Source organism: Microtus pennsylvanicus, chromosome 21 (genome assembly GCF_037038515.1).
Source record: "Microtus pennsylvanicus isolate mMicPen1 chromosome 21, mMicPen1.hap1, whole genome shotgun sequence".
Taxonomy (NCBI): domain Eukaryota; kingdom Metazoa; phylum Chordata; class Mammalia; order Rodentia; family Cricetidae; genus Microtus; species Microtus pennsylvanicus.
The window spans coordinates 972,798-987,315 of NC_134599.1; the positions used below are offsets into that span (position 1 = coordinate 972,798).

At 48.1% G+C, this 14,518-nt stretch overlaps 1 protein-coding gene across 2 annotated transcripts; it reads left to right on the plus strand.

Moving 5' to 3' along the window:
• The first annotated feature begins 24 nt into the window (after positions 1 to 24).
• Positions 25 to 14,502, plus strand: Znf783 (zinc finger protein 783). Of its 2 annotated transcripts, none has more exons than XM_075954963.1 (7): positions 25 to 308; positions 2,068 to 2,406; positions 2,492 to 2,618; positions 2,736 to 2,861; positions 9,094 to 9,231; positions 10,356 to 10,463; positions 11,844 to 14,502. In XM_075954963.1, exons 1-7 carry the CDS (start codon positions 285 to 287, stop codon positions 12,587 to 12,589), a joined length of 1,608 nt encoding a protein of 535 aa, XP_075811078.1. In that variant the 5' UTR covers positions 25 to 284; the 3' UTR covers positions 12,590 to 14,502. The 2 variants fall into 2 exon arrangements, with proteins under 2 accessions (XP_075811078.1, XP_075811077.1); XM_075954962.1 differs by having other exon boundaries at positions 84 to 308; positions 2,105 to 2,406.
• The last annotated feature ends 16 nt before the right edge of the window (positions 14,503 to 14,518 follow it).

Here is a 14,518-nt window from a genome sequence, read left to right on the forward strand (position 1 = left end):
GTCGCAGGCTCGCGGCCGCGGGGTGGAGCGCTCCCGGATGCGCCCCCTTCGGACGGCAGGGGGCGTTGTGCGCGCCCGGCCGCGGCCTTCCCCGCGGCTCCCTTAAAGGGCCAGCGGGGCACGTGGCTCGGGGGCCGCCAGGTAAGCAGTTCCGACGCTGGGCCGCTCCTGCTCGTTACCGACGCGCAGCGTGCGCTTGGCTCAACCTGTCGGCGGAGAACCTCAGCCCGCGCGTGGTCCGACCTGTCGGCGGAGGATCGCACCCCAGCGAGGACACGGTAGCCATGGCTGAAGCGGCGCCCGCCCGGGTAAGCGCCCCGGCCCGGTGGCCGCCGCGTGCGAGGGTCTCGGCACACCAGGCCCGGAGCGCTCCCTCCCTACCCTGCCCGTCCCCCCCAGCCCGCGGGCGTCATGGAGACACCGGCCTGGTGGAGACCGAGGCCACGGGCCTGCGCCCAGCGGCGGGCGGCCCAAACACCAGGCCCGGTGGGGCTGCGCCCTAACACCGGTGACCGCGACCAGGCCCCCGGAACCCGGCTAGGCCGGGCGCTCAGATACCTGCTGAAGGCCTCGAAGAACCCTGCAGATGACACAGCTGAGAGCCCCTGCCCGTTGTTTCTTCTGAGGCCTTCGGCCGAGGAGGGCCTGGTGTGGCGTACCCCACCGCATCCGCAAGGCTGAGGTTGCAGAGGGGCAGGTAGAGGCCGAGCTTAGGTCTCAGGCTAACTAGAATGAGACCTCCGTTAAAATACCTAGCAACTCTACTTTTACTTAGGAAACAATTTGACTGAACCCTGTTAGCAACAGATTTCTGAATTTTGTGACCTTTTTCATTTGTTTCTTTAAAGATTACTTCAGTTGTTCTCAACTTGTAGGTCGCAACCCCTTGGCGTTGCATATCAAATATTTACAGTTCGTGGCAATAGCAAAATTACAGTTACGAAGTAGCAACAAAATGATTTTATGGTTGCTGGTCACCTCAACATGAGGAACTGTATTAAAGGGTCGCAGCACCAGGAAGGTTGAGAATCACTGTAAGTTTAAAGCAGTTTTAGAAGGGTAGTGTGGCCATGTCAGAGAACATGCTAAAACTTTTGCCTGTAAAAAAAAATCTCTCTGTAAGTATTATCTATTATTACCAATACATCTCAGACAAGTGTCTGAAACCTTAGTTTCCTGGAAACTTTTTGAAGGGAATCTCTCCTTCCCTTTAGTTTGCCATGTGTCCTTCTCGGTTCCCTGCCTACAAGGAAGAGAAAATGGGCTTTATGGGAGTGGGGGCTGGAAGGCCTTCCCATACCTGTCCAGATGACGGCTTCCAGATCATTCCACCTGCCCTATCCCTCACCTGTCTTGCAGCACCTAATATCCCCTAAACTTGCTAACAGGATAGATCTCAACACTGCCTATCACATTATTGCAACAACTACAGCTCTCACCCAGTGGACAAGAGATGCTCAAGTCCCTGACATAAAATAATGCAGTGTTCACATATAATACACTCATAGACTCCAGAATATGGTACGTCATATCTAGATTTCCAGTACAATAGAAAGGCTAATCATTGCATCATGGAGGAAATAATGACAGGAAAAGTGTGAACATGTTTGAAACAGATATAAGTTTTTTCTTTCTAATTATTTTATTTTTATTTCAGGTTGGGTGAAGCTTTAAATGTAAAGCTGCAGGTTTACATTAAGACAGTGTTTGGTATACTGTGCAGTTCTAGGTGGTATGGAATTTGCCAGGCAGACCACACCAGGCCTTGAACTCACAGAGATCCACCTGCTTTTGATTCCCAAGAGCTGGGATTAAAGAGTGTGCCTCCACACCTGGCTGGTCTCAACTCTTTAGGCTAGCCTGGAAGTGTCTAGATCAGGCTGCCCTTGAACTTGAGGCTATCTCCCTGCCTCAGTTTGTAAATGTTGGGATTGTAGACGTACCATCTTGCCTGGTTTAAGATGCGGATATTTTGATTATATGATCCTTTTGTTTTCTTGAGCAGATTTCTCAGAGGTACAAGCTGATGTGTAATAAGAGGCCTCCCATCCCTCTTCTTAACCCCAGCCAGATGCAGAGAAGAGCTCATACCTCTACTCCACAGAAATCACACTGTGGACTGTGGTGGCAGCCGTGCAGGCCTTGGAGAAGAAAGTGGATTCTTGCCTGGCCCGCCTGCTGACGTTGGAAGGACGCGCAGGGACAGCTGAGAAGAAGCTGGCTGACTGTGAGAAGACAGCTGTGGAGTTCAGCAACCAGCTGGAGGGCAAGTGGGACATGCTGGGAACCCTGCTGCAGGAGTACGGGCTGCTGCAGCGGAGGCTGGAGGACATGGAGAACCTCATGCGCAACAGGAACTTCTTGATCTTGCGGCTACCCCCTGGCAGCAAGGGCGAGGTCCCCAAGGTAGCCTTTGGATGTCCTGAGCTGGGGAACCTGGGGAGCCATGCCCGTAAAATGTGTGGGTGAACAAGTGTGACACTGGTTTCAGGTGCCTATGACCTTTGATGACGTGGCTGTGTATTTCTCTGAGTTGGAGTGGGACAAGCTGGAGGACTGGCAGAAGGAGCTCTACAAGCACGTGATGAGGGACAACTATGAGACGCTGGTCTCCCTGGGTAATGCTGCAAGGGAACACCTCGGCTTCCATCTAAGGAGGGCTGCCTGCAGCCTTGCCTTTCCTTTAGGCAGGGAGACTGAGACCTTTCCCTATCCCCTCCCCATTCTGTATGCAGATTGTGCCATCTCCAAACCCAACATCCTCACCTGGATAGAGAGGGGAGAAGAGCCTTGTCCTTCAGGCCCCTGGGGCCAGAAGGGGAGTGAGGAGGAGGCAACATGCCCAAGGAAACCTAACACTGGTAAGTATTGGCAATATTGGGAGCACCTGGGCAAAGTGAACAGCACACTACCTTCCCGGGTACACTGGGCCATCTTGGGGCTGGAAAGGGAGCACAGGCCCGTCACCCAGAATGGGCTCAGTGGTTAAGAACACTCACTGCTCTTGCAGAGGACCTGGGTTCAGTTCCTAGCACCCACATGACAACATAGTTGTCTGTAACTGTAGTTCTAGGGAATCTGGTGTTCTCTTCTGGGCAGGAGGCATGCATGCAGTGTACATATACACAGGCAAAACACACACATATACACATGTTTATTTACTAATTTTTGATTTTTTAAAATGAGGTCTTGCTATTATATAGTCCTGGAACTCATTGTGTAGACCAGGCTGGCCTTGAACTCAGAGAGCTATCTGTCTCTGCCTCTCAAGTGCTGAAATTAAAGGCCTCTGCTACCATGGTAGGCAATGAAATAAATAAATAAAATATTTAGACATAACCCAAAGAAGAATAGGACAGTGACCACCAAATGGTCATCACTGATCTTCAGCAGTGAATTCTAGGCAAACCTGGCTACAGGGTGAGACGCTGTTCCAAAACAACAAAAACAAACAAAGCAAAAAAAAATTCAGTGATGGAGATTTTACCACCCATCTCCCTTTTTCTAGACTTAACCACAATATCATCATACACAGAAAATCATCTAATATCTGGTCCTTATTTTCAGTAGGAATTTAGATCCTAATTTTAATAACTCAAAGTTCAAATGCTGCACTGGGTTTACGTCTTTTAATTTTATGAAAACCCCCATAAAGTCCTCCCATATTTTCAACAGTTTTTACTGAGGTGAAACTTATGTACCATCAAATTTGCCTATTAAAATATAACCCTAACACCTCAGGGACTGAGGTGGAGGATTGTAATCTCTAAAAAGTCAAATAGCCAGGAAGAATCAGGAGTTTGAGTTTAAGGCTAACATAGGGGTGTATGACACTGTCCCAAAAAAGACAAAAAATAACCTCTACCAAATAAAATTTGGCCTATAGAACAGGTCTGTAATCCACGCTGTTCTGGAGGACAGGAGACTGGTAGATCAAAGCCTGCTTAGTCTACAGAGTGAGTTCAGGGCCCGCCTGGGCAACTTAATGAGATCTTGTCTCAAAATTAAAAAGTGGTTGTAGTGGTGGTGCACACCTTTAATTCCTGCACCTGGGAGGCAGAGGCAGGAGAATCTCTGAGTTCAAGGACAACCTGTTTTACCAAGTGAGGTCCAGGACAGCAAAGGCTACTCAGAGAAACCCTGTCTCAAAAAACCAAAACCAAAAACAACAACAAAAAATGAAATTAGGGCTGGTAAGATTACTTAGCAGGTAAAAGGGTTTGCTTAAAGGTGTGATGGCCCAAGTTTAATTTTCAGAACCCGTGTTGAAAAGTGAGAACTCACTCCCAAAAAGTAGTTCTCTACCTGTGCACATCGTTCTCATGTGATGGTATGGCTGTACTCGCGCTCACACACACTCTTACACCAATAATAAATAATAAGTAAAAATTTAAAAAGACTTAAGATGTTGAATAAACATTTTAAAAAGTGAAAGTAAGCCAGGGGCTACAGCTTCATGTCAGAGCTTTTGCCTAATGTGTGCAGCCCTTTTGGTCAACCTCGGTGCCACAAATATGCATATATACATAGATGTTTACATATGTCATTTACTATTCTTTGTGGCGTCATGCTGGGAGGATTTTTTTGTTTGTTTATTAAGGCCTGTAACAAGCATTAGTCTCAAACTTGGTACGTGGCTAAGGATGACCTTGAACTGGTTGTCTTGCTTCCTCCTCCCAAATGTTAAAATTACATGCCAGTCTTCATGCCCAGCTAATCTAATTTCTGTGGTTTTTTAATATAGTCACAGATTTGTGCAACTATTGCCAAAACCTATTCATTCATTCATTCATTCATTCATTCATTCATTCATCCATCAAGACAGGGTTTCTCTGTGTAATAGCCCTAGCTGTCCCAGAACTCCCTTTGTAGTTCCCTCTTTGTTATTTTGGTTTTTTGAGACAGGGTTTCCCTGTGTAACAGTCCTGACTGTCCTGGCACTCACTCTTTAGACCAAGCTGGCCTCAAACTCACCTCTGCCTGCCTCTGCCTCCTGGATGCTGGGATTAAAGGCATGCGCCACCACTGCCCAGCATTTATTTTTTAATATTATTTATGTGTATGGGTGTGTTGCCTGCATGTATATCTGTATAACACATGCATGTCTGGTGCCCAAAGATACTGGAAGAGGGTTTTGGGATCCCTGATATTGGGGTTATAGTTATGAGTTTCTATATAAGTGCTGGTTTCTGCCCTCCCCCTTTTTTTCTTATTTATGGGTAGGGTTAAATTAGAAGAAATCTGTGTTCCCCCTTTTCCCACTGACAGTCATGCACTTAGATACCTGTTAATTCCATAAGAGGAAAGTATCTAACACTCAGGACTCCAGATAACAATAAAGAAACCCAGTGTGCTGTGGCACTTTAACAGCCAGGGGTTCATATTCTTCCATATCTCCCTTTCTCTGTCTGGGCTTCTGAACCAGTGTCTTGTGGTGCTTTGTATGGTTTCTGTTTATAGTTCCTATAAGGAGCCAAATATATGACTTCAGCAACTCTATTCTACCATCTGCCAGTGAAGCAGCTGTCTTTTTGTTGTTGCTGTTTTGTGTTTTGTGACAAGGTCCCATGTAGCTCAGGTTGGCCTCAAACTCAGTATGTCATCAAAAGATGGTCTTTGACTCCTGGTCTCCCTCCCTAAGTGCTGGGACTGCGGAAGTGTGCCTCCACACCTGACTTACCTGTGTGTATGGAGAGATACAGGTATGTATCACAGTGCCCACGTGTGGAAGTCAGAGGAAAACTTTCCGGAGTTGGTTCTCTCCTTCCACTACTACATGAGTCCCAAGAAGGAACTGAGGTCATCAGGCTAGGCAGTAAATGCCTTTACCTGCTAAGGCATCTCACTGGCCCTTATAGATATTCTGTATTGCTTTTTTAATTATTATTATTATTTATTTATTTATTTATTTATTAAAGATTTCTGCCTCCTCCCCGCCACCACCTCCCATTTCCCTCCCCCTCCCCAATCAAGTCCCCCTCCCTCGTCAGCCCAAAGAGCAATCAGGGTTCCCTGCCCTGTGGGAAGTCCAAGGACCACCCACCTCCATCCAGGTCTAGTAAGGTGAGCATCCAAACTGCCTAGGCTCCCACAAAGTCAGTACGTGCAGTGGGATCAAAAACCCATTGCCATTGTTCTTGAGTTCTCAGTAGTCCTTATTGTCCGCTATGTTCAGCGAGTCCGGTTTTATCCCATGCTTTTTCAGACCCAGGCCAGCTGGCCTTGGTGAGTTCCCGATAGAACATCACCATTGTCTCAGTGTGTGGGTGCACCCCTCGCGGTCCTGAGTTCCTTGCTCGTGCTCTCTCTCCTTCTGCTCCTGATTTGGACCTTGAGATTTCAGTCCAGTGCTCCAATGTGGGTCTCTGTCTCCTTTCATCACCTGATGAAGGTTAATATTCAGGAGGATGCCTATATGTTTTCTTTGGGTTCACCTTCTTATTTAGCTTCTCTAGTCTGTATTGCTTTTTGAGACAGGGTCTCATTCTGTACCCCAGGCTTGCTTGGGGCTCATTTTGTGGCTACCTTGGCTGTCCTTCTGCCTCGGCTTTCCAAGTGCTGGCATTGCAGGCGTGTGACACCACACTGGCTTCTTGTTGCTGTTATTTGCTTTTTTAAAAAAAAAGTTATTTTATGTATCTTTGTATGTATGCAGGTCAGGAAAATATTTAAAAGAGTTAGTTTTCTCCTGCCACCATGTGAGTCCCAGGGATGGAACTACAGGCTTGGCAACAAAGGGCTTTTACCTGCTGAGCGATCTTGCTGGCCTTATTTGCTTTTCAGTCAGGGTCTCACACCATAGCCCAAATTGGCTTGTAATTTAATATGTAGCCCAGGCTGGCCTTTAACTCATAGCAATCATCCTGCCTCAGCCTCCTGAGTGCTTGGGTTGAAGGTATGAGCACCACACCTAGCTGAAGCAGCTGTCTCTGGGTTTGTTATGGAAATAACAATTTCAAGACCTAGTGACTGTTGCGTGTATAATGTCTGTGAGCGGTGTGACCCACTGGTGTCCAGCTCAGCTCCCTGGAATGTGAAAGAGACTCGGGAGCAGTATTGTCCGTTACAGATCCACTTCTCGTGACTCTATCTGGGTTCTCAGTTCCCCTGGAAGAGAAGTTGTGGAGGCCCTGCTTAGGTTGCTTTGTGTGTCTCACACATTGGCCTTGTTCCCTGCACCCTGTGTTCATGAAAACCCACACCGGTGAGTTCAAACTTGTAGAGATAGAGCCTCTTCTTTCTGTGATTGTGTATTCTCATCCAGATATGTCTGTTTCCAGCTGTCCTCAGCACATGTGGGTCCATGGTAGGAACCTTTGGCTGATTTCATATCAGACAGACTCCGTCACCCCTTAACCATCAACCCTTTTGCTCATAGTATATCTTTTTCATAATAATTTGGTTTTTTATTTTGCTTTGTTTTGTTTTGTTTTGGTCCTGAAAGACAGGAGAGAAGAAAGAAAGTATGAAGTATGTATCTCACTTGGTACAGTGTTTTATCTAGCCTACATGAAGCCCTGGTTTGATCCCTAGCACCAGAAAAGTTTCGTATGGTGCTACGTGCTTATAATCCCACCACTAGGGATGTAGATGCTGGCATATCAGAAGCCACATAGTGAGTTCAAGACCACCCTGGAATACATTTGAGACCCTGTCTCAGGAAACAAACACAGACGGACAGGTGAGATGGCTCAGCAGTGGTAAAAGGTCCTCACCAGTGTGGTGAAAGGTACTTGCTGTGTATGAATCTGATAATATAAGCTCCATCCCCAGAACCTGCAGTGGAAGAAAACCAACTGCTGAAGGTTGCTTTCTGACCTACATACCTCCCCCCTCATCTGTTTGTCTGTCTCTCTGTCATACACACTCTCTCATTAGTAATTTTTTTTTTTTTAAGAAGGAAAGAAGGCTGGTGCCCAGCAATCAGGAGTCAGAGGGAAGTGTAGCTCTATGAGTTCAAAGTCAGACCAATCTACTTGTTGTGTTCCAGGCCAGCCAGAGCCATATAGTAAGACCCTGTCTTCAAAACAAGACAAAAGCAAGAGGAAAAGAAAAGCAGAACTCTCCTCCCCCAGCTCTGTTCTGTGAGAGGCTGCTTAGGCTCATTTTGGAGCCTCTAATAACCACAGTCACAGCCAGGTTGTAGGAGACTCTTCTGGGAGGCTTGCCACAGCAAACACCATGCGCGGATCCAAGGGTATGAAGAGGATAGGTGTGGAGGTGGAGTTGTCCTGAAAGAGTATTTAGGGGGCTGGAGAGGTGGCACAGCTGTTAAGTGCCCTACTGCTCTTCTAGAGAAAACAGCACCCACATGGCAGCTCATAACTGTCTGTAACTCCAGTTCGAGGGGATCTGACATCCCGACACAGACATACATGCAGGCAAAACACCAACACACAAGCAAGCAAACAAAAAATCCCTTTAAAAAAATATTTAAGAACATCAGAGCTCCAAAGATGATGTCTTCGGGGTGTCTTTTCTGCTGTACCAGTGGACTCCCTGGCACTACAGAAGGTAGTTTGGGGGGAAAAACATCATTAAGTACCCAGGTTTTAAAAAATTTATTATTTACATTTACATTTATTTTTTATTTAATGTTTTTTTGCGTTTTTTGAGATAGGGTTTCTCCGTAGTTTTTTTTTTTTTTTTTTTTTTTTTTGGTTCCTGCCCTGGAACTAGCTCTTGTAGACTAGGCTGGCCTCAAACTCACAGAGATCCGCCTACCTCTGCCTCCTGAGTGCTGGGATTAAAGGCGTGCGCCACCACCGCCCGGCTTACGTTTACATTTATTTTACTGTTTGTGTATGGATGTTTTACCTTCTATATATATGTATACCATGTACATGAAGTGCCCACAGAGTCCAGAAGAGGACATTAGACCTATGGTGTTGAAGTTCCATCCCATTATCAGCCACTATGTGAGTGGATAGCCAGGTTCAAGAGTAGAGCTGCGAGGGCAGTGGGCGTAGCCGCTGTGTTTTCACATCCAAACCCAGGATCTGAAACTCTGCATTCAGTGTGGCCCTTGTGTCACTGGCCGCCTGCCTCGGAGACCGCGGAATTGTTCTCAGTGATGTTGGTTTGTGTTTCTAGGAATTCCTCTGAGTCCAGAGCATGCCCCAAGTCCAGCCAGCCCTGACCTAGAGGAACCAAAAGAAAGGCAGGCACCTAAGCAGCAACAGCAGCCGCAGCAAGAGGAAGCAAGAGTTATTCTACCTGAGACAGACACTGGTAAGTGAGGACAAGTGGGCAGCAACACAGGCGCTCTCAGCATAGGAAACAAGCAAATGCTGAACTCTGCTGCAAAGACTCATCCTCTTAGATGGGCCTTGGAGAGGTAGCTTTAGTCTCTTCAGTGCTCAGATGTCTGAAGAGCACTGTGGGGGCCTGGACATACCTGTCTGACAGGAGTAAGGGGAGGAGTGTGAATGGGACCTACTGGATCTTCTACAGTGGCAATGCCAACATGGCGGTTGGTGTCCTAACTCCAGCGTGGCGCTAGGTTGACATGCTGTAGTTTCTCAGTGTTCTGAAGACCTGTTGAGCACGCTGACTTTTGTCACTCACCCAGGATCCTGTGTCCGCTCTGTTTACAGGCAGTTCTTGCTGGTCCTTTTCTGAGACTTACCTAGAGGGCACCGATCCTCATGCTCTCAGCTGTGCTTAGCTTCTCTTCTCTTCTTCCTTCTTGATGCTGGCCTCATTCCCGATTCTTGTCACCTTCCTTATAGTGCTTTCTCTGCATTTCCCCCATAGCACATGACTTCTTCCTTCTCTGTGTTCCTCCCAGTCAGTGTGTAAGCTCAAGCTTTTTTTTAAAAAAAATATTTATTTTATTTACTTATTATGTATACAATATTCTGTCTGTGTGTAGGCCTGCAGGCTGGAAGAGGGCACCAGACCTCTTTACAGATGGTTGTGAGCCACCATGTGGTTGCTGGGAATTGAACTCAGGACCTTTGGAAGAGCAGGCAATGCTCTTAACCACTGAGCCATCTCTCCAGCCCCTAAGCTCGAGCTTTTGCATAGAATTTGTAACATGAGACCTCAGGTAGGAGGGTAGTGTCCCTGACCATCACATACCTGGGACTCTGTCCTCGGGCCTTTCCAAACCTTCTGTTATTTTGAGGCTGATGAAGGTAGCATATGGAGAGAGAGGTTGTGAGCCTTGGCCTACATGTGACTGGGCTTGTGGCCTTACTAGCTCTGTTCCTACCTCAGAAGCCCTCCAGATGGACGCCTGAAGATTTCTTCCTCGCAGGCCCTTAAGCATGTCCAGGACCTGCTGGGGAAATGGCCATGTCTCCTGTGGTACTTGTGTCAGGAATGCCCTCATCTGATTCTCTCTCTCACAGGGACTCCAGCCAGCACCAGCACTTTACCCATCAAACAGGAGGGAGAATCTGCAGAGGGAGAATGTCCACCCTCCCCTCCCACAGACAGCCTGCCTTCTGTGGGACCAGGTGAGTGGCAGGAGACACTTGTGGCTGTGGCAGAGCCTCATAGCAGCCCAGAGGGACATTTGTGAGTAGCAGTCAGCCTGTGGTCTACAGGCCTAATGGAAAGTCCTGCTAGAGGACACGCTGCGTGTCTTAGGCCATGGTTTGCTAGTGGCAGGAAGGCTGTTCATGTGGTGCTCTAGCACACAGGAACCCTGCGAGCTGGCCTGTCTAGATTCGCAGCTGTGACATTTGACCTATGGTTTAAATGTAGGGGCTGCGCCTGAAGTCCATGTTTTTCTGATAGGGCTCAATGACAAGACCTTTGCTTTCTGCACCTGAGGACCACTATTCATGGCTCTGTCCCTTCACTTTTTTTTTCTTTTTTTAATATTTATTTATTATTTATTATGTATACAATAGTCTATCTGTATGTATGCCGAAGACCAGAAGAGGGCACCAGACCTTATTACAGATGGTTGTGAGCCATCTGTAATCCCATTGCTGGGATTTGAACTCAGGACCTTTGGAAGAGCAGGCAATGCTCTTAACCACTGAGCCATCTCTCCAGCCCCTGTCCCTTCACTTTTACTGTCTCAGTTCCACCCTTGCATCAGGTGAGACCTGCACTGGGCCCTTATAGGAGTCACAGGCTGATAGGACAGTAGAGGCTCCAGTGGATTTATTTGGGATGAGTGACACACAGGCAAGTCACTCCCATCCCCTCTCCTAGGCCATAGAGGCACTTTCTCTCTGTCTCTCTCTCTCTCTCTCTGTCTCTGTCTCTCTCTCTCTCTCTCTCTCTCTCTCTCTCTCTCTCTCTCTCTCTCTCTTTCTCTGGGGGTGAATATAGCTGACTGGCTTTAAAACCACAGTTTAGCCAAGGCTTGTCTTATATTTGTGGCAATTCTCCCATCTCAGCTTCCTGAGTGCTGGGATTACAGCCACAAGGCCTCTTAATCATGGTCTGGAAGCAGTTGGGGCCCATGGGCTCCTTGTGCATCTCTATTGTAACTAGTATCATCACAACACTTAGGGTCTTGGTAGCACCGTTGCCATGGCTGAAGTGTCTCCCCACTATAGTCCCACCCATCCATCTTCCAAAGTCAAATCCTGGACTCCATAGGGTTCCTGGCTCCTCTTGGCTTCTGTAACTTTCTCCCTTCTCTGCTCTTCTTAGCTCATCTTCTAAGAATGAGCACAACACAGCAAACAAAGGTGAATAATCCACGAGGCAGACCTGCCTGCCCATGGTGTCTGTGAGTAGGACCCCCTGACCTGCTCTGAGGACACTCATAGAAACTGGGCAAGGGAGAAGAGGCCTGAACCTGGAACAGGACCTGGATCAAATGGTGAGGGGAGCTGTGTGATTCTCTTGGAAACCAGTCATGATTCCTTTACCAGGTGGTGGTGCTGTGACCATCAAGACAGAAGCACAGGCCGAGGATGAATCTGAGCAGCAGCTTCTGGAGTCACTGAGCCAGTCCATGAGCCAGTCCCACAAAAGGCCCAGGACTAGAAGCTCCAGACGGCTTCATGACCAGGGAGTGCCTAGGGTACTGATTAGGGAACCCCAGGCCGCAGAGGCTAGGAAGGAGCCACCCTGTACCCTTCCTCGACGACAACGACAACGACAGCGGGCATTCTTATGCCCTGACTGTGGGGAGAGCTTCCGCTTGAAAATTAATCTGACAATCCATCAGCGGACCCATGTAGAAGAGGAGGAACACAGGGAGGTTTGCAGTGATTTGCCTGTTGGGTCAGGGGAAAGCCACTCCACTCTGGAACCAGGGGAGGTGGCGGTGCCTGGTCCTATCATCGGCTGGGTACCTCAGAAGCCCACAAGGCACCTTTCCCTGATAAGCAGTGCTTTCCTGAGACAAAGGTCAACAGCTAAGGTTTACCACTGTAGTGAATGCCTGCTCTCCTTCCAGCGACGGAAGACCCTGATACTGCACCAGCGTCAGCACACAGGCATCAAGCAGGGCTGGCCTACCTGTCCCTACTGTGGCAAGGCCTTCCGCCGGCCCTCAGACCTCTTCCGTCACCAGCGCATCCACACTGGTGAACGTCCCTATCAGTGCCCCAAGTGTCTCCGGGCCTTCAACAGGAACCACCACCTGACTGTCCACATGCACACCCACTCATGAGGCCAGGCTATCCTGTGTTTCCTCATTTTGTCTGTCCACTTGGGAGCCCAGCCCTGAAGAGAAAGGCTGACCAGAGGAGCCTGCCATGGCACCCTCAGGCTCTCCTGAGTACCCTGGTGGGATCTACCCTCTCAGGCCTTTCCCTTGTTCCTGACCTGACATTGGTCCTTCATTCTGGAATGGCTTTGGAGAGTTTTATTGTTTTGTTTTCCACTCAAATACAAAGAAGTCACCCTTTTGGTGACTGTAGGTGTGTGATAGGTGCCTCCATCTCCTGATTCCTCTCTTTTGGACATTCCTGACTCTGGAAAGAATCACCTTTGGCTGGTACTGCAGTCAGTAGGAATAGAAAGTTTTGTCTCTTCCAGGATGGGACAAGAGAGACCTTGGGGAGAAGGTTTGCATGGATGAAAATCTGCAGTCTACTTGAGAAAAAAAGAGTTCACAGATGGCTAAGAGAAGGCCCTGGAAATTTGCATTTCTCATTTTTTTAAATTATTTTTACTTTGTTGCTTTGAGAATGTTTTTCTTGGAGATCCAAAGCTGCTGAGGGGCAGGAACTTTGTGCTACCTCCTCCATTTGGTGCTGACAGGGTGGGAGGGCCTGCTTAGTGTAGACTTGTTTTGGTGGCTTGGCTTGGCTGCTGTTCTGAAAGCAGAGGGCTCAGGTGTGTTGAATGCTCAGGGTGATTCTCACTCTCCTGCCTTCCCCTCGTGTGGCAGTTGCATCCTTTACTAGGAGTTGTGAGGGAAATGGAAGCTAGGAATGAGCCACTCCTCAGGTCTCAGGGTTGGTAGTGTGACCCTTTGTGACCTGCAAAAATGCCTGATGGAAACTAGAGCAAGCCCAGGAAGCCCCTGCCTGGGGGAACTCTGGGATGAAGCTAGGGAATCCTTCCACCCTCTTGAGCCTCATGTTCTTTGTCTCACAGAACAGCCCAGATGTCACCGTAGAGTAGTCTGTGTCAGGAGGTGCTAGACAAATGCCTATTTTGTCCATCCTTTTAAGTCTGGGTCTCTTTTCTCTTTGTTGATTTTGTGCCCTTTTTCCCCAGACAGACTCCTTCAGGAAAAACTCTTTCTTTTTCCAAGTGGCAGTTCCTTCAGTTTCTAGAAAGACTTTCCAGCCAAGCTGGTACTTGAGAGGCCTTTCAAAAGCACCAGCTGAAGCCCAGGGGTTTGAGGTGACAGTCTCAAACCACAACGTCTTGGGGATGGCTGGTTCATTTTGCCTCTTTGCCACGCCATGTTGGGTGCAGCCCACACAGCCTGGTAGGTCCCATCTCTCCTGGTAGTTTGCTCTCTTGTTTGGCACTCAAACACCTGAGCATAATCAGGAGGGCTCCTAGGTACCATCATCTGGCTGTGCTATTTTCTGATGCCATTCAGACCCTTGCCTCTCAGAAGCCCTGAACAGATGAGGAGAGGGTAGCTCTGCCATCATTCCTGCGCCAGGGATAAGTAGACAAGCAGTTGGCAGTTCTGGATCCTCCACGCCTGCTCACCCAACTGTTGTCTAAGCCCCTCAAGCAAGATAACAGCTGTCAGTAAGCGCTCAGACAGGATGTGTACAGTATCTCTATTTCAAGCATAATCCTCAACTGCAAAAGCTCATCCCTGCTGTTCTGGAGGTGCTGGGCTGAGGTTCCTGGGCCTCTTTTCTAATGCTAAATGCTCCCTGGAAACAAGTATTCGACGTTTAAAGCACAAAACAAATGCTAGGGGTCGGGAAAGTGGGTGCTGTGTAACCTTGGTTGACCTTGGGCTTGAGTGATTTTCCTGCCTCTACCTCCAGAAAGCTAGGATTTACTTGCCTTTTTAAAACAAAGAAATGGGTGGCCCATATGGCTCTAAGAACTATGATGGTGGCAATCTTAGCCTAATTGGTGCTCTATAAACACGTTTGAATAACTACGTGCTTGTGGCCTA